The sequence below is a fragment of the Larus michahellis genome, chromosome 6 (assembly GCF_964199755.1).
Source record: "Larus michahellis chromosome 6, bLarMic1.1, whole genome shotgun sequence".
NCBI classification, from domain to species: domain Eukaryota; kingdom Metazoa; phylum Chordata; class Aves; order Charadriiformes; family Laridae; genus Larus; species Larus michahellis.
The window spans coordinates 43,183,909-43,205,033 of record NC_133901.1 but is presented as its reverse complement, the minus strand read 5'-3'; the positions used below and the strand labels follow the sequence as shown (position 1 = coordinate 43,205,033).

Here is a 21,125-nt window from a genome sequence, read left to right as displayed (position 1 = left end):
CAGAACAAATAGCCTCAGCGCTGTACTTTGGTGAAGACACAAAGTCTCACTTCCAGCAGACACTTGACGTCAGACCAGGCAGGGAACACAAGAGGAGCAAAGGTTACATGCGAACTGTCACCTCTGGTTTATGCAACCACAAAATAACCACTGTTCAGGATAGATGCACATCAAAAGAATTCACTGGAAATGACTTTTAATATAAGCAAAACAAAACTGCTCATGATTTGTAGGGTATGATAGTGTGACAGACTCGTCTGAACAGCTTTTGTTTCATGTCTCTAATAAACAAGCATTCAAGAAGTAATTCACATTACATGAGTCATCTTTGGTAATACTGTACATTTGTATCAATCACTTGGTAAACATCAGTTCTGGATATTTAGAGTGTAATTCATCGTAACTACAAACTAATTGGAAAGTTGCAGGAGCATCCTCCAATCGTACATCAGCTTGCAAAGGGAAGAGTTCAGACTAGCAATATCGAAATTACTTCACAGAGTTATGTGGCAAAAGTTACAATTCTTTGTCAGATAGCATTACACTAGTTTGTCGTTGTGTCTACTGTTAAGGTGGGTTTATAGTCAGCATTATTATAAATTAACAGCAAAATAGCTCCCAAAACAATTTAAGGGAGTAGGACTGAAAGCTAAGAACTTTGATTAAAGCGTAATTTTCTAACTTGGTTTTGTAACCCTAAATTATTAAAATACAGAAAAAAAAAATCATTCTTTTAAAAAGATGCATCATTTAGAAAAGAAGTCTCATTCCTTACAATACGATTTAAAACTAACACAGAGGAATAAAACAGTGCTACATTAAATACAGTCAAGAGCATGCAGATGGCATGATGTAGGTACAACCTTATGTCCTCTGTTATTTGGCCCAACCACGGGTTTTTCCTTGCGTTGATGTGTATTTGATGGTCACTGAACTTTTCCCACTTATCCTGAAGTGTATTGTCCACATGTACTGTGTTAACACGTAACGGCTGGTGTTTATTTACACTTTAAAAGCAGCACAGCTGTCCGACAGCTGTGCTCACTCCACTGCAGTACTGGAACGAGCACAACAGCTCGGATATCTCAGGGAATGCATCATTGTTCTGAAGGGCCTTTTTTTCCCCATTTTATCAGAAGATGGCTCCTCACTGCTTTTCCCAGCCAGCTCAGCAGGCTCTGTCTGGGATTGTTCTATTTGAATCTCAAGATGTTTTTGAATGGCTAACCCAAGGACTTCCGGATCCACAGATGCCCCATACACTTCCCACGTCATTCCTTCGTCATCCCATCTCACTTCACGTACCGGAGATTTAGGGGCCTCCAAGTCTTGCTCCAGGTTCACCTCTGGGAACACATGCGAGTGGCCTTCTGCTGCAGCTGCTGGGCTTGTTGCCACAGATTTGTATTCCACGATTGGAAGAGTTTGTACCTCGGCATCTCTACGCTCAAGAGCTGGTTTCAGTCCTTTGGTTAAATCATTCATAGAGGTCATAGTCCACATATCCTTAGTTGTCATTACCGTGTCTGCACCTTGCTGGCTACTAAAGGCAACACAGGCAGCCTTTGTTTCTGGAGGAGCTCTCTGCTGCTGAGCACAGTGTTGAGCATGTTGCAGTTGTTCTCCAGGAATGCTGCAGCACTTCAGGACTCTCTTGGCATCCAGGCCTGTTTCACTTACTGAAGACACCAGCTTAGGGTATGTCAGAATGTCTGAAGTAGAAAAGGAATGAAAATAGCCAGGTGCTGCCTGCTCTTTTCCCGTCTCGCCAACTGAGCATACCAACCGTGGAACAAGTTGTATAGATGGTATGGGCAAAGCATGGCAATAGGCAGGGATGGTGGCATCTACTTTCATACAAGGCTCCTGCCTTATATTACAGGGCCCTGCAGAATTGTTATGAACTGTCATCACCATGGGTGAGTATGCAGTGTTTGGAATATTGCCGTAAGTCAGACCACCATGAATAATCCCTGTGGCTTGACTGAACATTGTCCTGTTTGAGAAACCATTTCCAGGTATGTGGGGTCCTAGAACAGCAGCATGAAATGTTCCAGGATCTGTGTAAACAGTAGTGTTGTGTGGAATACCACCGCTGTCAAAGCTATTTGTGGGTACTTTTTGGTCTCTAGGTAGAACTGGAAGATGAGTCACAAGGTTTTGATAGTGAGATGTATTTTCATTTGTTTCTGATCCATATCTCTGTGTTTGGAAAGACATCCTAGCCACTGGTGGACCATGCCTGCAGCTAGAAGAGCTTAGGCTGGAGTGAGTAGCACTGGTTTCTATGTGAGTGACATAAGTCTGCTGTCTGCAACTGCAATTTAGGTCTGAGTGGCTTCTCTGAAGGGCAGCTCCTGGTTCTTCCATTTCATGCATGTTTTGCTGGTGTACAATGCAGGCTGAAGAAACATTCTCAACAGTGCTGCTCTTTACGCACATCTTAGCGTCCCCCACTTCCCAGGAGGCTGGGGACTGTTCAGCAATAAGAAAATTGTTTGTAGTCTTGGTTCTGCTCTGTGAATTGTCATCAGCTGACTGATTGCTTATGGTTTGCACCACTGATCCAAGTCCCATCATCCCAGACTGCGAGGACCATCCAGGACTTGGCATACTCCTGGCACCACTCTCATTTCCCAGGGTATGGCAGATGGTGCTACTGTGGCTTTTCTTCAGATCCTGTTTGTTGCTTTGCCTTTCCTCTGAAGTTGATTGTCCAGTACAGGCCAGACTCGAGGAGCTCTTTGACAGGGGGTGGCTGTTGACATTCAAGAGACCGTGACAAGTAGAACTTAGTGCATCCTGGTAGGAATGAGTGTGGAGCTGGTGGCTGTCAGCTGACATGGCAAAGAAGAGATATCTGCAAGAAACGGTGAAGAAGAAAAAGAAGCAATTTAAGAAGGAAATATATGCACCGGAAACTATAATCTCTATTGAGCTTCTGCCTAAGCTTCTTGCTTTTCACAGTCCACAGATACTTTTTTAAAAAAGCACTATGCTGTAGTCTCTGTGTACTCAGACTGGCCAGTTTCCATTTTCAGTTTCCACAATGGGATTTTCCCTGAATTAGGTTCAGAATTTATTGAAATTCTCGGGTTTTTTTCCATTTCATAAAACACAAAGGGAAGAAAATTCTTCCTGGTTTCTACCTTTTAACAATAACAATCTCAACATTGCCAAGTGTCATCTCCCCTGAATTTACTGGAGGCATTTGTAGGACATCCAGAGATGTCATGTAACTTAAGACAGAAGTATTTTTCAAACAAGATAGCTTTTTCCCCCAGTGTTCATTAAGCCAATGATATTAACTCTATTGGCAAAACAAAAAACTGTTCAGTTTTTAGTCTTCTGGCATTGTAATTTCAGAAGTTATCCAATCACTGCTGGAGCTTTCAAACATTAACAAAGCCTCAAAAACTGATCAAGTTCTCCCTTTTCCCCCTACCCTTCCTAACAAGCTTCTTTGGATTTCATTTCACAAGAAGATCACTGTTTTAGTCAACTGTTTCTCCAGAGTCCACACAAGTGTACAGTAGATGTGGACAAAACTGCTGTGACCACCTGTAGCAGAGGAGACAGGGCATGAAACCCACGGAAACGAGCTCTGCCAGGCCTGTGTGGAGTCAGTGCCAGTGTTCCCAGAACAAGTAATGCTGGGCAGCATGGGGCAAAGATACCCAGCTGGCCCACGACAGGGTCAGTGGGCTTTCTAGCTTGTGCTTACCACTGGCATGATAGGAGGTGGCAGCAAAGAGGGATCCAGTGAAAGGCTGGAGGTGAAACTCCCCTAGGAACCACTGAGCTGGATGGAAAGTCTGCATGTCAGCACAGGGTCTGTTAAGAGAACATGCTTCAGTGCACAGTTTGGGCTTCTTGTGCCAGTCACCTTTGGAAATCCAGAAGTTCACACTGGCTGTGGAAGGTACATACTCACTGCACCAGAAGCAGGGTAAAAATAAAACAAGAAACTCTTTAACCAAAGTTTTGTGGTTCCTCTGTCCTTTTTCCAGTGCACTCAGTTACCCCTTATTGTTAGAAAACACTTGTTTCTACTGGTTGGTATAGTATCTTATACGTTGATAGCATTTATGTTAGCACTTCCATATCTAAGAGAAGTTGTAATTGAAGATTTTCAATCTAACGCGATTTAGTGATCCATTTTTGCTGATTGAATCAGATCTTCCACTGATTGACTATGCATATTCCCTTGGTGTCACAGAGGTCTTGCAACATTTGTATAACTAAGTTATTTTAATATGCTCATATATCTGTATCTATCTACAAACATACATATAAATATATCTCTTTCCTAAAATAAACCATTCTGTTGAAGAGACAAATGTAGAGCATTTATTCATTGCTTCCAGGTCATGTACTTACAGGGTCATTTGTTGTGCAGAAGGCTAGTGGAAGCTACAAGTTCTCATTTTAGAGAACTTTACTGCAGCTGCACTCTGTACACTCTGCCTCACTGGCAGGACTCCTAAAGAAACCTTCACAATTTCTTGGAACTGTATCACCAAAATAAAAACGAATGTGTGGAACAAGAAAGGTATGTACACATGGTGGACAAAAGCACTCTGTAAATGTATCGGGAAAGTTCACTCAAAACACCAAGAGGTGGCCGCAAGGGCTCACATTCAAACCTCTCAGTGAGAGGCTTTTAATATGTGATCTTTTTGATATGATATTTACAGGCTCAGAGTCATCTGCCAACATAATTGATAAAGGGCACACCTTTTGCCCCATTCCCAAACCAAGAGCTCTACTGTTGATCCAGACAGCTATCAGTGCTTACGCTTGTAATTCCATTTTCATTGTTAAATTTGGCAAGCCGATAGTTCAGGTTGCAATTTTCCCATCACCTGAAATTCACTTGCGTTGTCTATTTTCCATAACGAAATTAATTTGAGCAAGACGACATTAAAAAATAACAGTATTTGCAGTCACTTCTTTGAGAAGCTTCTCATTGTGGGCTGCGTAGTAGGGACTTGTGATTGGCAGCAATATCCTCTAGCATTACAGTTCACGCAAATTTGGACTGTATGCAGAGAAAAGGCAGTTTTCCCCTCCTTCATACCTACTTGTTCAGTTGAAAGTTAAACTCCTTGCAGACTCCACCCGCACCAAGCCTGCTCTTTGTGTCATGCAGCCTCTCTGGCCTGTGGGACTCCACAGGCTGGTGGCATCTAAGGACAACACAAAAGCATCTTTTCTTCCAGGAATGGAATTTCTGATTCCTGGTTTAGAGGCACTGCTGAGTGCAGCTGCACTCGAAAGCAACCGCTTCTTGCCAGGCTGGCCATCAATGTATTTCTGCGTGTTTTTCAAATGCTCTCACAAAATCTCACTCAACACTTAGAGCAGGAACTGGGAAAGTGACAGTTTTAAAACACTTCACTCATCTCCTCCAGCGTGTTATCTATCCTGCAGCCACTTACACATATGGGTATAGTCTGCCACATAGAGTTCAAAGGAGTCAATAGGATTAAACACCAGAGCATAGCTGTCTGCAAGGTGAAGACCTTACATTTAATCTCTTTAAAAGATTAACACCTGCCAAGGCGCTCTCACACACTGGGATGAAACAACATTTACTAATGGAAATCCTCAGTCACAAATATTGAGTCTTGGGTGAAAGGAAGCTTCAAACATATCCTGTTACAGATGATATAAGGCTGTGCAAACTTTGAAGAGCTCTCTCACAAAGTTTACAAAGTTCAAATATGTATATATACACAGATACCAAGACCTCTGTTTGCTGTCTTTATGTAGCATTGCTGCAGAAACCTCTGTAACTGGAAGAAGTGATGCAATTTGAGATTGATTCATCACCTGAATGTGAAGGAACACGTTCAGATGAACGAAACAGTCCAAATATATTGACATCACTGAAAACAACATCCAGGGTGATGTTTGCAATGAAACCTACAAAGCGAACCCTGAAGAGATTTATTTTTTGCCGCACCCCCATAGATGCCAACTGCAGCTGAAATCGAGACCAAACACAGGTCAATGCTACATACATTACACATGTACAAATAAATACATAACGTTATAACCAGCAACTATCAACAGCATTTGAACATCCATGCTAGCACAACTGTATCAATTATCCTATGACTTTTGGCCCTTACAAACAATGGGAACAATTACCAGTTAAGTAAAAGAGCATGTCACCTGATACTTTAGGAGAGGGGATGGAAAAAAAACCCAAACAAACCACAACAGTAAAAAAGAAAACAAAGCTCCATTCAAACAAAAAGATCAACTTCCCTCAGAATAATGCACTTTCCCATCATGTTGAAATCCAAAGGTATGTTTTCTCAGACAGCCTGAACGCCTCCCCATTTATATGCCTCCTATTGCTTTCTCCCTCCATTCCGTGCTCCTTTCCCTGATCTGGAAAGACCTATGAGCCCTTACACAACGAGCACATTTTGCCCACCTGGCAGAGGGAGGGCCCTGAGCCAGACTTGTGCACGTGAAGCTCCGCATGGAGGGTGATGGCTGCAGAACAAATCAATGTCTGGTAGACCTGGCCTTTCCTCACCACTGCTGCAGCCAAATGTCACACCATTTCACAGTAGCATAAGTGAGCCTGCAGGTGTGCCACAAACCACATCAGCTTCCTGATGATCCTAATTTTTCTTTTTTTTTTTTTAAACTGATCATCAATCCAGTCACACTGATCACTAACACCAGCACAGGGAGGAAACAGAAGACCACTCCCCTCTGCAGAAACACAAACTTACTAGTGGCATAAACCCAGAGCAAACCTGCACATGCGGTGCCCTTCTTCCTAAGGCTTTGGAAATAGCATGTAATCCCATACCCACCTTCCCAAACTCTACATTTCACACGTGCAACGCCAGCACTGATTCCCCAGGATACACAAAACATCTTACGTGTAGGTATACATCCCTCCAGAAGAGACACACACCAGAGGCGCTGTATTTCCCAGGGAAGCTCATGCAGACTGCGCCCAGCTGATGACTTCTGAGAAGGGGCAGGAAGACGACGCATCTGGGTGGTTACACCAACACTTATACCAGGATGGGGTGACAAACTTTTTTTAAAAAACAAAACAAAAAAACCCAAAACCCACAACAAAAAAAACCAAGCCCAAAACCAACCAAAACATGGATCCTCTCAATGATGATTTCAGTCGTGCAAATGCCATTGTATTTTGTGAATCAGCTCATCAGGAATGGATTACCGACATGAAACATGGATATAAACACAGCTGACTTGCTGGGTACTTAGGGACCTGAAACAACTTTTCTGCGCATGTTGGGAGGTGGAGACTACTTTGCTTAACTTTGCTTTCTAAAAAGTAAATACATAATTTATAGGAAAGTTTGTTTTATTCAAAAATACCTATTGTAGATTCTGAGTTGATCTGAGAGATTTTCATTTGGAAATTCAAAGGAAATTTGCACCTGAATACACAAACAAGAAAGCATGAACTTTGAGGCAGATACTCTGCTATGAATATATAGAAAATTGTTAGACAAGCAGAGAAAGGATTAGGATAGAAATGGAATTAACATCCACTATTTTTGGCTTAGCTTCAGATAGCTTATGAGGGGATCTAGGCTGCTTTCACTAATTCCACTGAACTACTTTAAAGTAACAAATGTGTATTTTGCTATGACTTATGATTAAAGTTGCGACCTATTTAATGCACTAGTAAACTTAGTCTCAGAATATTAAATATCATGTATGTTATCGATTGAAAGATGTTCACTGGTAAATTAACTACGATTCAAAAATTCTTCAGTATTTTTATATTGCATGCATGTATTTTATTTACAATTTTGACAACAAACACAGTGGTTATAAAGTGGAATAATTCCTTACTGTCATGTCAATATGTAGAGCAAGGTTTCATGTAATATATAATACCACATAATATTTCAGTATGATTGCATTTAGTTCCTGCACTATATATTTGCTATTGATTGCTTTCTTCCCTGCAGTGGACGGCTTCACAAGAGTGATATGATAAACAAGACATCCACAAAACAAATCATAGTTTTCATAACAAGGATACTAACATGGGATATGGACATAAGAGGATGTGCTAATAATGAAAGAATTCCAGCTATGCTTGCATTTCCTCCAACAAGCAAAGAAAGAAACTACAAAAATGCCATAGAAGTAACTCAGCTGCTGTATCCTTTATCCCAGGAAAGGATTTTTTTTCATTTTAAGTACTGTTTTGAGCACAAATCTGCACCACAACTTAGCACACTGACTATGCTCTCTCATAAGTACTCTTACTACAGTAACTAAACATATTGGGATGCAGCATGCATTGCTGAACAACTTAAACAATACAAATTGCAGAATTTGTGACGAGACAAAGAGGAATTTCATTTAATACTATTTACTAGAAAAATACATGCAATGCCAGAGAATTACTTCTCTAAGTTTTCCATAGTTTAATTTTGCTTTGTATAACTGTGATGGTCAACCCAAAAATCAACAGGACTTGTAAGAGTGATTGCAGGCTGTTTCGCCCCCCTTCTTCACTTGGCAGATCATCCAATCAGAAAAAGAAAAAAATTTTTTTTTCATATATTTAATTTTATGCTTTCAAACCCAGCATCTGACTACAAAATAAGTGATAAATCAGAGCCGATTTCAGAGGTGAGAGCATTAATATGCAAGTGTGGAATTTGGAAGAGTTAGGTGATTTGATCCATACCAAAATTTTTCGATGATGGCTGTTAATTTCAGGTATTGACCAGGACCCTCCGGGGTGAGCAGTAGCACCTTTCGAGAAGCAGCGTTAGGGGGTTGCAAGCCCAGGATTCGCTCCTTCATTTGCATCATTCTGGCCCTGCTGTGCATCAGCACTTGGTAATCTGTACAATAATCAGCTTCATAAGATAAACAAAGAATTTCTGCAATAACACCAAACTCCAAGACAAATACATGTATGTTTTATACAAGGAGAATAGTGTGATTTTAATTAACTTATGAGATTTACTTGAATAGAAGGCTGCTATATGTAGGTTCTTAACTCTATTTAGTCTTATTACAGATACCATGGTTATAAATTTGAAAAGGCAAGAGCAGTTTATGGTTAAAATGGCAGAACTTTAATTACAGCCTAAGGGGAAACTGTCACTTAGCCATAAACACTGCTGACACCTGCCTGGGACACAAGACAGCGCACACAGAAATAACTAAATTTCTGCCTAAACAGCCAAGATACCTCGGGTACCATATGCAATACAACATATACACACTGCGTTCTCTTCAGGCCTGGTATTTTAAGCAATGTGTCTTCTTTATTGGCATCTACAGCTCAACTTCCAAGATAGATGTTTACCAGGGTAAAATGACAAAAAGGAGTATCTTCTAATATGACATTAATTCTTTAAGAGCTGCACTCATTTTAAAGAGGCTTATACCACCAAAATTAAAAAAGGAATCGAGTATGGTCACGTCTAAAAATTTGTTGCTGCTTGCCCACACTGAGAATTGCTGGTAACTTGCACAAGATGAGAAAGATCTGTTTTGCACTTACACAAAGATTGACATGCCAGTATTATGACAACTGACAGCCTCTCCCTAATTACAATCCCCTGAAAGAAATAGTCCATTAACATTAATCACTAACATCTACTGTTGGGCGAGGGGAGTCAAACCACTTGAAAGGCATTGGCAAAACAAGATTAGCCATGGTAAAAAGCTTAGCGATTCAAGTGTCTGGGATTAGTTTCTTATGGTTTTAATTGTGATTTTATTTTGTGTAAGGGAAAGGACGCAATAGAGGAGTTAAAATAAGGGAAGAGGTATCACTCATCAGGGAACTTCAAGGACTTTCTCTAAATTCTGTAAATACAACTATATCAATGCAACTAGATTAATACAGAATCAGGTTGAGACCCCAATTACTTAACCTTTAATCCATCATCTTCCTTTAGGCTTCCCATTTTGCAATAGCATTATAAATTAACTATGCCTTGTTCAGTTCAATCTGCTAATGCCCTCTTGTAAATATTTACAAGTATCAGACAGATCTACAGGACAGACTGATCTGGGCATCTACAAATTCCATCAGATGCACGCAACAGACAAGTGCATACGGGGTATGCCAATGAATGGGATCATTTTTTCAGTTCCGCCACACTAGAAGCACCGGCTAGTGGTGCACGTGATCACCATAATTCACTTGTAGGAAGAGGAGTACATTTGACAGGCTAGAAAACACAAGAGCAGAAGGGTTATGACACTCAGTGCTCAGCACAGCAAAAGCATGGATTGTGTGTGTTTTACATATATATAACCTGACCAGTCACAGCTTTTCTTTCATTTCTGTTAATTACCACTTTGCCTATCAGGCTTGGCTTGATAACTCCAGCCCTGACTTTGTCTTTTCCCCATCTGAAGCTGAGCATGCTGGACAGACATCTCTCTGCATTGACTGGAGTTCTGCAAGATGAAAAGGAAAGAGTGCCCTTTTCACTGAGTATTAATGAACCTCAGGTATCTTCTTACTTAGGACCCAAGCAGAGATCTCTTCCCCCTAACGCTGAAGTTACCATGGACAGCCTGGTTACTGGTGATCTCACAGGGTCATAAAATGGTTGCCATATCAGAAAGTGAATAGTTTCAAACATCTGCCAATACATTCATCTCAAAGCAGAATGACAAGGCCTTCATATCCGCAATTATTCAATAGCATAGGAAAAGTCATGCAAGAGGATGAGCATTCACTTTTAAGAAACAGCAGGAGCAGCCCACAGCCCTGGTAGAGTCTGAGCCAGAAGAGAAGAGCTGGTAACTCTCAATTCTAAAATGAAAAAGGATAAAATGAGAGTGCCGTGGCAGAAGAGCCTGAGAAGGATGAACCAAAGGACAGTATTTTAATGACAACTTTAACAGAATTCCCAGGAAAGAGAATTCATAAAGGGCTGTAAATAAATTATTTGGAAACCAGAGAGGGGTGCACTCTATCACAAGGGAGGCATGTGTTGGGATGTAGTCCTGACACCACCACATGATGCACTGTGCAACTACGCGTCCTCTTCACCACCTTTCCTTATTTAATCATCTGTCCCAGAAACAACTTCGAAGATCTCTTAGGATTTTGATCTTTTTATAGAAGAAATTTATATGCAAAACATTATTCCCACCATGTCTCCATACCTCAGTGTACAAGCTGCCCCACATGACAGAGCTAAAATAGGAGATATTGTACAGTCATATTTCATGCTCACTGTTAGTATTTGACAGCTCACCTCTTTAAAGCTTGTCTCCTCAGTCAGAAGACTTAAAACTTTTTAATTACAAATGAAATATGCTGATATGGTCATGTAATCAGCTGTTTTCAGCAGCTGGGGCTTTAAAAAAAAATCCCACCATCAAATATCACGACAGCAGGCAACCCTGACCTAGAATCAGGCTAAGAGTGAACAGTGTGTGCCTACAGAAGTGGTACATTAATAAAATTGCCTTTCTGGTTTAAGCAGAACAGAATTATGCAAAATGAAACTGTTAATTCAGCTGCCAGATTTATGCTGTTAAGAATTGCTAGCTACTGATATCCACTGGCAGCGCAAGTCTTGTGAGAAAAACATTTCCTAATTTCTTTAGGAATTTATCGTTCATGCATGAAATTTGCAGTGACCTATCTACATTTGGATTTATTTCAGAGACAGACACTAGGTGAACCTTTTCCTCTTCATGGCAGAGGATCAAATCCTATTCTGTCACACGTACCAATTTGGAGGGGACAGGGTCAGTCTGGTATTGAACGGCTCATCCTCCTCAGAGCTCCCTCTCTGGGTCCTCTCTTCAGTCCCGAACAGACTACCCCCACAGCAAACCCATTGATCTGGAATTCTGCAAAAACACATGGCCATAGCTTGCTCAGCAAGCCTCTACCCATCAGAGGCCCAAGCCTGCAAACTGGGGGAATCACAGTTGCCTGAGAAGCATCATGACCTTAAAAATCATACAGAAAATCAAAAGCCTGCTTATGGCCTGCTTTCAAGGGAATACAGCTACATATTAATGCAATCTTCTTACAAGAGGCCAGCAGTTTGCACATCCAACAAACCACCCGAACTAAGTGGCTAAAATATCTACTTGTAAATTCATGTGTTTTAGTAGGAAATACTCAAAGCATCATTTTTGCTGTTTGCTTGAAAGCTTAAGAGCAACAGTTAGAGGGAAGATATGAACTCAGCAAGCTCAAATCTGCCTTAAAAGTACTGACTAGATATAGCCACAAGTACAGCAGCTTTCATGTTCACATGTCATCCTTAACAGAAGGATGGCAATTCCTACAGATGGTGACAAACAAAAGTAACAGTAATCAGAAGCTCTCCAAACACGTATGTTTGGATAAAGGAAAACAATATTTACAGATCAAAAGACACTCCACCAAAACAATAAAAGATGGTTCATTGTTCTTCTGTATGTAACAGTGAAATCTCTTTTCTGTCTAAAAAAAACTGGCAACTTATCTATCAAGACCTAGTAGTTTACCCTCATTTCTTGTTCCCTTATTTTTCCCTGTGATTGAACACTACAGAAGGGCTAAAAACACCCTTTAATTCTTTACTTAAATGACAGTGTTATGAACTGTACACAAAACATTGGAGAAGAGAAAGATTCAAAAAGGCATTCCATCTACCTCCAGAATTTGCTCTCAGCAGTGGTAGGAAGAAGACTGACTTTTGGATTGTAGACTGACTTCTAGATTATAAAAAACAATTGGTCAGTAATTAGAAAGAGGAAACAATTCCCTACTAATTCTGTCTGCGCTCACTGACATACAGTATGACCTTGAGCAAGTCATTCACTTTGTGACTCAGTTTACTCATCTGTGACTCAGGGATTAGATGCAGAAGCCCCTGGTGTAGGTATTTAAAGGCTTAATTCATAATTGCAGAGCATTCTGAAATCCCCAAATGAAAGATATTAAATGTAAGACACTGAGAAGACTGTATTCTGGCCCTTCTTTTGTAATATTTCATTTAAAAGAAATAAGTAGAGCATCTTTACATGAAATACTTGTTGCGCTTGCAGAAAACACATCATACCAGTAAATTTCAGACACTATCCATGCCTCAGAAGCATCTGGTTAAAGCACCCCCTCCTCCAGCTTCCCAGCATCAGGTGAGGATGAGTAATCTTAAGGATTCCAAATACCTAAAACTAGCATTAATAGAATTTCTCAAATTAGGTGTCATATGTATATCATATGATACAATACACACGCTAACAAGATGTATATTATATATGCATGGTATATTAAGTAGCAATGATTTATCATAAATAGATTCATTATACCTTTATAAGCAGAGCTGTCACAACTGCAGACCATGTTGTCCTGATTCACTTAGAAGCTTTTATTTACTGGGATGAACTTTTCAGGAAAATCTCCCTGGCAGAGAGATTCTGTGACAAATTTAAGTCTTTGGTTCTCACTGCAAGCTGTCTTTTATATTTCTTTAAGCTGGAAAAGAACTGGCAACCTCTGTCCAGAAGGATAAGTGGTGCTACACACATATAATTGAAAAGGACTAAAAAGAAGGCCATCTAATCGTGTTTCATAGGGTTGCTAGAAGTTGCCTTTGTCTGACTGTAGTATAAGCTAGCTTTGAAACTATATAAACAAAGAATATGGGAGGGACTAGGAAGAATAGGTTTCCTTTTCAAACTTGATATTTTGCCATAAATAATGGTTATTATGTCCAAGTGTGTGTCTCTTTCTCAAAAAAGCAACTCTCCCAGTTACTCTGTGGTCTAATCAGACCTATGTTGGCAACTATTATCTGTAGTTTTCAGAAAACATCTGAAAGGGATGAAAGGGAACATCAGGACTGAGAGAAGAAAAACATTAGAGCTTGGTTACAGGAGAGTCCATGCTGACAAGATACTATCAAAAGCTTAAGGAGAGAAAAAACAAGACACAGTAAAGCAGCAAGACTAAAGCTTGCAAATGTTTTGTCAAATCTAAGTACACAAAGAACTTCCTCAAGAACTTATGTTTACATCCTGCTTTATGTAAACAAGCAAGTTTCCCCTTTTCTTGGTTAATCTCAACCACAAAATGAGTTACAGAAGTCTCTACTTCTTTATTAACATTTAATGATGTCAGAAACACAAAATATTGAGGTATAAATTTGGAACAACTTGGGAGCTACAAGGCAATGCAGGTTCCTGCCATCACCAGGGTAGAGGAAGATCCCACCTGTACGACACGGACAGCCAGAGGATAACTCTTTAAGCATCTGCTGTTAACTTCTAGCAGCAGGATACTGATTATAAAGAATTAAGTCTCTGTTACAGGAATTCTTTGCTTTTCAAGCACTGGTTTGAACATATCCAAACCCAAATGGACAAATGCTTACTGCAGGGGGGTTGGACTAGATGACCTTTAGAGGTCCCTTCCAACCCAACACATTCTATGATAACCCTAAGAAATCTGATCTGACCTAATAGCTGTTGCTGCTTTGAGCAGGAGGTTGGAACAGATAAGTTCCCAAGGTCCCTCCCAAACGAAATGATTCAATGATTTTTTTTTTATTGTTTTCATAATTTTGTGCTTTCATCTGTCATTGCCAATGAGAAGTTTTCATACAGTTTCTCATCCTGAGACTCAAGCAGGAATGTGCAACCATTTTGCAATATTAAATCCTTTGTTTGATTAATGGAACCTGTAGCTTTTACTGAAATGAGGTAAAACAGGAATGACTTTTGAAAGGAACTGCAAAAGTGATCCCTGTATTCTACAGACAACGTGCTGCATATGAAAGAGGCGATGAACTCCAAAAGTTTCTTTCTGATCTGTTAGCACCTTTCTTGTTACTAAATCAACAAAAGGACTCCACCCTTTCCACAGTTTAGAGGCTATTCAGAACCACATAAAAATGCTAAAACAAGATATATCTTTTTCCTTTACAACATTTCAAGAAGTATTTATCCACCCTGTTGAGTCACAAACACCAAACTTTCCCAGCAGATTCTCTGCAGAAAGCAATAAAATAATTTTAAGTCTGAAAAAAAAAAATCCAGTTTAGAAGAGTTAGGGTGGCTTTGTGCATTCATCACCTCTCCAATTCCAATGTCAGGTTTGCTTAGTTTGAGCTGAAAAAGAAGTTAGATCTTTCATTTCAGCACAGATGAACTGGGTTCTGTCAGTCTTACGCACTGTTGCCTACGGTAAAGCTCTCCAAGTCAAATGAAGGTCTTACAACCGCTCAATCTCATTAACCTTCATTTACACACTCAGGTGTGCCCTTGCTAAAGCTTAACTAGCAAATATTCTGCAGATGGAGAAATACTCTTGCTCCTTTCTCTGTTTTATATTAAATCCATACTGTGTAAGAGTTAAGCCATAATTTTGGAAGACATACTACTTTAAAGACACACAGAGGGACAGGCCAGTTTAAAGGTGATCTTGCTTATGATACTTTTTTGGCACAGAATGACGCTTGAATATAGCTCACGTGCTTAACACTCACACTCAACACCATGCTAGCAAAGACCTGGCTGATGTCAACTTCATTTAGTTAGCCTGTTCCTATTCCCACGGTCTGAGTGTATATACACTTAAGCAGCTCCAAAGTGATTTTTTGTGGTTCCTGCTGCTAAAGATAATTTCTCAGAGTGGAAGTTTATTCTGAAGAACTTTGACAGCTTTTGTAAAGGAAAGAGACCACCTTCTTCCCCACCATCCACTAAAGAATCAGAGGCTACTCCTAAAGGACAGTTCTTAACATACATATGAACTATCAGCTGCATAGATTTAGATTAATTCAGTAGTTATAATGCAGCCATTAAAAATATTGCATAAAATTATCTTAAGCAGAGAATGGCTCATTTAGTGTGTCTCAGTCCACTGCCTTCTCATTGTATCCTTCATGCAGATATTCCTGACGATGGTACTCCAACATTTATTTTCATTGTCCCCCTCTTTTTGCTTTTATAGAAAAGTGCTCTCTCTCGCCACTGAAACACCCCCCACCCCACCCTGATATAAAAATAGACTATTAAGAGTTTGGATAATTCAGATCTTCCAGAATTTTAACAGCTCAAAGAGAAGTGTTTTCACATATGATGCTGTATATGCATGCAGCTTTACAGTTTACACCAGTTAAAAAACTCTAATTACTTTCAATGAAACGGCAAGAATTTACCAAAAGGCCAGTGCCCACAAACCCGATGGTGCTGCTCATGGTCACAAAGGGGAAAAAAAAAAAAAAGAGAGAGAAAAAAAAAAGAGTGCAAGGCTGACAAGAAAAGTAGGAAAGTAAAGTGTAAGATGATTTGCAGCTTATGATTCATACTATACTGTTGTCCTTGGGCCAGAATGGTTTGGGACTACAAGCAATAATATATCATAATATCACATACATCTGCCAAAGATACAAACTTTTGTCTCTGTTAGGAAGCAAGAGAATTGCCCAATGACTTAAGGGTCACTTGCAACAATAAAACTATGAAATATGGCAACAAAAATAGGATTTTTATTTTTTCTGATTCATTGAGAAAAATACTTATAGAACACAAAAAATTAATAAATTCCATTAACAGCACTCTGTCAGTTTCCTGAGCATTTGAAAGTATCTTTCCTAGGCTGCATTCCTTTGCAAATTGTATAACCACTTGCAATATCCAAATACCAGTCAAGTACACTCCATCCTCATTTTAAAACATTAATTATAGGGGAAAGGAATGGAGAATTCAGCCTCTTTAATCTCCAGAAGAGTTGCTGAAGAAGGAAGAGCATTTTGCTGATATTCCGCACAGAACTAACCAGCCTGCAGACAGGTGTAACATTATCTCACTGGTCCAGCAAACACCTCTGCTCAGCTGGAGTGTTTTGAAGCTACCTCCAATTTACCCTTTGTCATTGCCCTTAATAGAAAGAAAATTAAAATACAGAAATATAATGATCATCAATAACATTTTTTGTCTGTTCCACCCTCCCTCATACACTCTTATTTTTCAAGTTTATTTTGAATATGTATATTTTACTATGGAAGGAAAAATGTGGATTTGGTATGGTTATCTAATGGGGAATCACCACATTTGGTATTATAAACCATCTCAGACATCAGACGGCTATATGCAGTTTATTGCATTTGCTGTTCATGCAGCCCTAGATAATAGTCAGATAAACTAAACTGTAGCTGCAGCTTTCTCTAGAGTACAGCTAAGATAAAATGTCTGGATGGTAAACAACAACAAAACCCTACAATCAGAAAAGGGTGTTTTACAGAGTAACTGAGCCATGACATGAAAACATGAAGCCCTCATCTAATCCACCCTCATAAATGAAACCTTCCCCAAGCTTAATTCTTTTACACAAAGACTCCATGCAGAGGGCTTTGTACTCAGATCTTACTGCGATCTAGGTCCCGCAAACATTCAGACATATGCTTAACCTTAAACATGCAAACAACTGTTTGCAAGCTTTAATCAACATCTTGGTGCAAGGAAATCATCGATATTTTTGTATCACATGATTACGTTGAAGCATGAGTCACTGGAAAAGAGGTAGATTTTGATCTTGATATGGTCCATTTTATTTATGCGCAAGCTCAACATCCTACAAAATATATTTATCCAATGGTTATCTTTCCAGTCACCTTTCATGCTTACAGCTCTCTAAACACAAATTCGTGCATCAGCACAAATTCTTAATTACAGGAGGTTTTAAACTACAACATATGCACAAAACACTCTTCTACTGTGATTTCTGATTTAAAACATTTACTCTAGTGACAATAAAAAGTCAAAACAAATCAAACCTTTGACTTTGGAAAAGACATGTTTTTGTTTAAAAGAAAATTTTATCTGTCATTCTAAGTACTTATTGATCATTTATCTAGAAAAAAAGAGTGTAAAACAAAGCTGATACGCAGAAGGCACTGAAATATTCCTCAGTTTTTCTCTTGTGTTGGATATTAACTTCTCAGGAAATTAAAAAACATGCGGTACACATGGTGGAAAAAACAAGGGAAACCATTCTCTGGCAGATTAGTACTAAAAAGTAACAATTTAAAGCAATACAACTTACTCTTTTCTTTTTTTTAGTATCAAAACCTCAACATACACACAAAAGTTAATCAAAAAGCATCTTCATAAACTTGCATATGTGCAAAGGAATAAGATGAATGGGATTATGGGGGTTTTTCTCCCCCAGAGAAAAAGTGACAAGTATATTCTAGAAACGCTTGCTGAAAGACAAATACACATCTAAGTGAAAGACACCAGCACAAAAAAACCCACCTTCTGCAGAACTACATTAAATTCAATTAAAGTGCAGAGCCAGAGTTCCCATCATTTTAGTAAAACAGAAAACTCCATTTTCCGGGGCTTTTCAGTCCAGCTAGCTATCCACCCCCTGCTGCCAACACAGCACTTACAGAAGCCTGGGTCTGTCTCTGTGCAGCTCCTCTCCCTTCCCCTCATCTGCTTTGTTACTCTCAAAGACCTGCTGGCAAAATGGAGAGGACTCGGTGTCCTTACAGGAGACGAGAGAACGGGCAGTGCATGACTCCCGTGGTCCTTACCTTCCCCCTGTTCAGAGACTGCACATCCAGCTTCCCTGTCCAAGTTACTTGGAGGGTATTTAAAATAGATGCTCAGAAATCGAGGAGAATGAAAGCCAAAAGAGTTCAGATTTCCTTTAGAAACGGGGCTCCTTGATCCGCCTGATGCTGTTGACACTAAGGTGAGCATATGATAACGGGAAGGAGGAGGGATTGTTAGAGAGCATCAAAGGCGGGAGACTGGGAGATGGGGTTTCCTCTGCCTAGACGTGACGCCCCTTCCTGCCTCCCCCCTTGGCTGGGGAGGAAATAAAATGGAGCCGGTGAGGGCATGAGAGAGATAATCCTGCAGCTTCATCTGATTAGAGAAACTGGGCCTGTGCAGAGCCTGCAATGCCGCCAGGGAAGGACAGGGAGGGGAGGCAAAGAGGGGCAGGAAGAAGAGGAGCAGAGGGGGAGGAATAGAAATGATAAGGGAAAAAGGAAAATTATAAACGGTATACAAAGGAACTGGCGCCTGGGCCAAGCCACCCTGGATGCGTTCAATTTCTACCCTCAAGTAAATGTGAAATCACCAGTAGGAAACACCTATTGCTTCTGGTAATCCAGAGCAATCGGGGAAAAAAAAAAAAAAACAAACCTAAAACCCAGAATGCATCAGTTGTTTAGGCATGGACTGGGAACAGGGACGTCCCAATGGATTGAAAAGAGTGAGAGTGTTTGAGCTGAGTAGGAAGAAATGGAAAAAACAGTATGCTACACAATTTAGAACAATTTTCTATTGCAAGTCATTTTGCAGAACCTGTTTCCGCTTACTAAAACAAGTCTTAGTTGAACCAAAGTGACTTTAAAAAAAGGCCCTATCAGCACGCACATCTGGGTGTTTGCAGCTGTGGCCTTGGTTGCCCTCCCACAAGCCGCATGGCCCTGGCAGCTACACTCCTAGCCATGGCCTCCTCCTTCCCATGCCTGGCACAGGCACTTGTGGGCTCACAGCTGCCCACCTATGTATGCCCACCTGTGCCACCATGCTACTGTGCCCCACGGGGGATCCCCACCTTACAGGAGGCTGCAGCCAGTATGGTGCCCCCTCACTGCCCACAGGTGTGAAGGCAGCATCATGCCCTTGCACTTGGCCTGACACAGGGGCTCACCCGAGGGCACTGGCAGGGTCCCAAGGCTGCTGCTGCTGAGCATCCTGTCCCATCCTTCCCCAGCAGGGAAACCCTGCCTTGAGGACCCAGGCATCCAGGACCCTCTAAGCTGCCAAGTGTGACCCAGGGTGCATTGGGGAATGTTGAGGACAGATGTGGCCAGAGGAGTCTTGCCCCCCCATCCATGGTGGCCCATTTCTGTAAAGAATCTCCTCTTTCACTCACCTTTATCAGCTGCTATGCTCTGTCCTTTCCAAGGCACCACTCCTTGTCTTCACATTGTGAGCTTCTTTTATTTCCTTCTGGCCTATTTCCATCCATTTTCAATGCTTCAACACAAGGCAGGCTGGTTGGATCTCCGATGGAGCAAAGAGAAGGATACCAAAACATCACAAAATAATCCTTCAAATTCTCTTTCTTTCTGTTCAGGAATGAGTAAATACCTTTCCTGTAAAACACAGCACATTCTCACTTTGTTCCTAAATCTTCACTCCGTACTGTCCCATCATGCCTAGCTCAGCTGGGAGAGGGGGACCAAGACACACCCCTCCTGCCCCCGCTGCTTTTAGGAACACAAGATTGCTCTCTGAGTCTTCAAAATGGGCTGAAAACCCAGTCATTTTCTATGCGTTTCCAGGCTTTGTTCCTAAGACACCCCCACCACCACCACCACCCCACCCCCCGCCGTGCACTCACCAAGTGATTACTCCCTTGGGCTACAGGTCAGGAAGCATTTCAGGGGTTAACAGGCATGCAAGGCTCAGCAACAGCTTTCCGGATGCTTTGTTTTACTTGCCACATTTATTATAGCAATGAAGCAGAGTAGTCAGCTGTTTGTGCTGACCTTGTGCATCCTTTTGGCAAGGCCAGAAACAGAAGTTCCTTGAACCCGTCCCTCCCAGAGCACTCTTATCGGTGTTCCTGGTGGGCCAGGATCATGCCCAGGCGACTCTTCCGACAGTGGTATAGGACTGCTTTGATGCTGCAGAGAGGGGACAACTCTACAGTGTTTTGCTTCCTTTCTTATTCCATCAAAAAACCTTTGGCTGGCATGACGAGAGATGCCCCTGGAACTTGTAGCTATTCCAACATTGTTCCATGGGTGCCCATGTCCAACTGTGGAACAGCTCAGCATGTGATCCTTCCAGTCAAATGCATCTTCCAAATTTGTCCCAAGTTACCCAAATGATGTCCCAAGAACATACAAAGGATACAGTGTGAGGATAATACTGCATTTCTCTTTTTCTTAAAACTGTCTACGGGAGGAAGTTTTATAGTTCTCTTGTCCTGGATTTGGTGTGTCCAGGAAGGTTGACTATTTTCATTAAAAGTATCAAAGTGAGCTTACTGAAAGATACTGGTGACCAACTTTTACCTCAAGAGGTTACACATCTGGGCATCTATAATGATGCAACTGGCATACCGCTTTTTCATTATACAT

General features: G+C 40.8%; 1 protein-coding gene across 3 annotated transcripts; it reads right to left on the bottom strand.

The window, feature by feature from the left end:
- Window positions 1-287: 287 nt before the first annotated feature.
- GPRIN2 (G protein regulated inducer of neurite outgrowth 2) lies at window positions 288-20,654 on the bottom strand. Of its 3 annotated transcripts, none has more exons than XM_074591622.1 (3): window positions 20,529-20,654; window positions 19,910-20,030; window positions 288-2,860 (listed from the first exon to the last, which is right to left on the bottom strand). In XM_074591622.1, the coding sequence occupies exon 3, from the start codon at window positions 2,842-2,844 to the stop codon at window positions 1,042-1,044; it is 1,803 nt and encodes a 600-aa protein (XP_074447723.1). In that variant the 5' UTR covers window positions 2,845-2,860; window positions 19,910-20,030; window positions 20,529-20,654; the 3' UTR covers window positions 288-1,041. The 3 variants fall into 3 exon arrangements, with proteins under 3 accessions (XP_074447723.1, XP_074447722.1, XP_074447724.1); XM_074591621.1 differs by lacking the exon at window positions 20,529-20,654 and adding an exon at window positions 20,381-20,415 and having other exon boundaries at window positions 19,910-20,105; XM_074591623.1 differs by lacking the exons at window positions 19,910-20,030; window positions 20,529-20,654 and adding an exon at window positions 3,725-3,788.
- Between the last annotated feature and the right edge of the window lie 471 nt (window positions 20,655-21,125).

What these genes read in the sequence shown, in the direction of transcription:
- GPRIN2 (XM_074591622.1), bottom strand. Translation starts at nt 2,844, where the DNA reads ATGTCAGCTGACAGCCACCAGCTCCACACTCATTCCTACCAGGATGCA.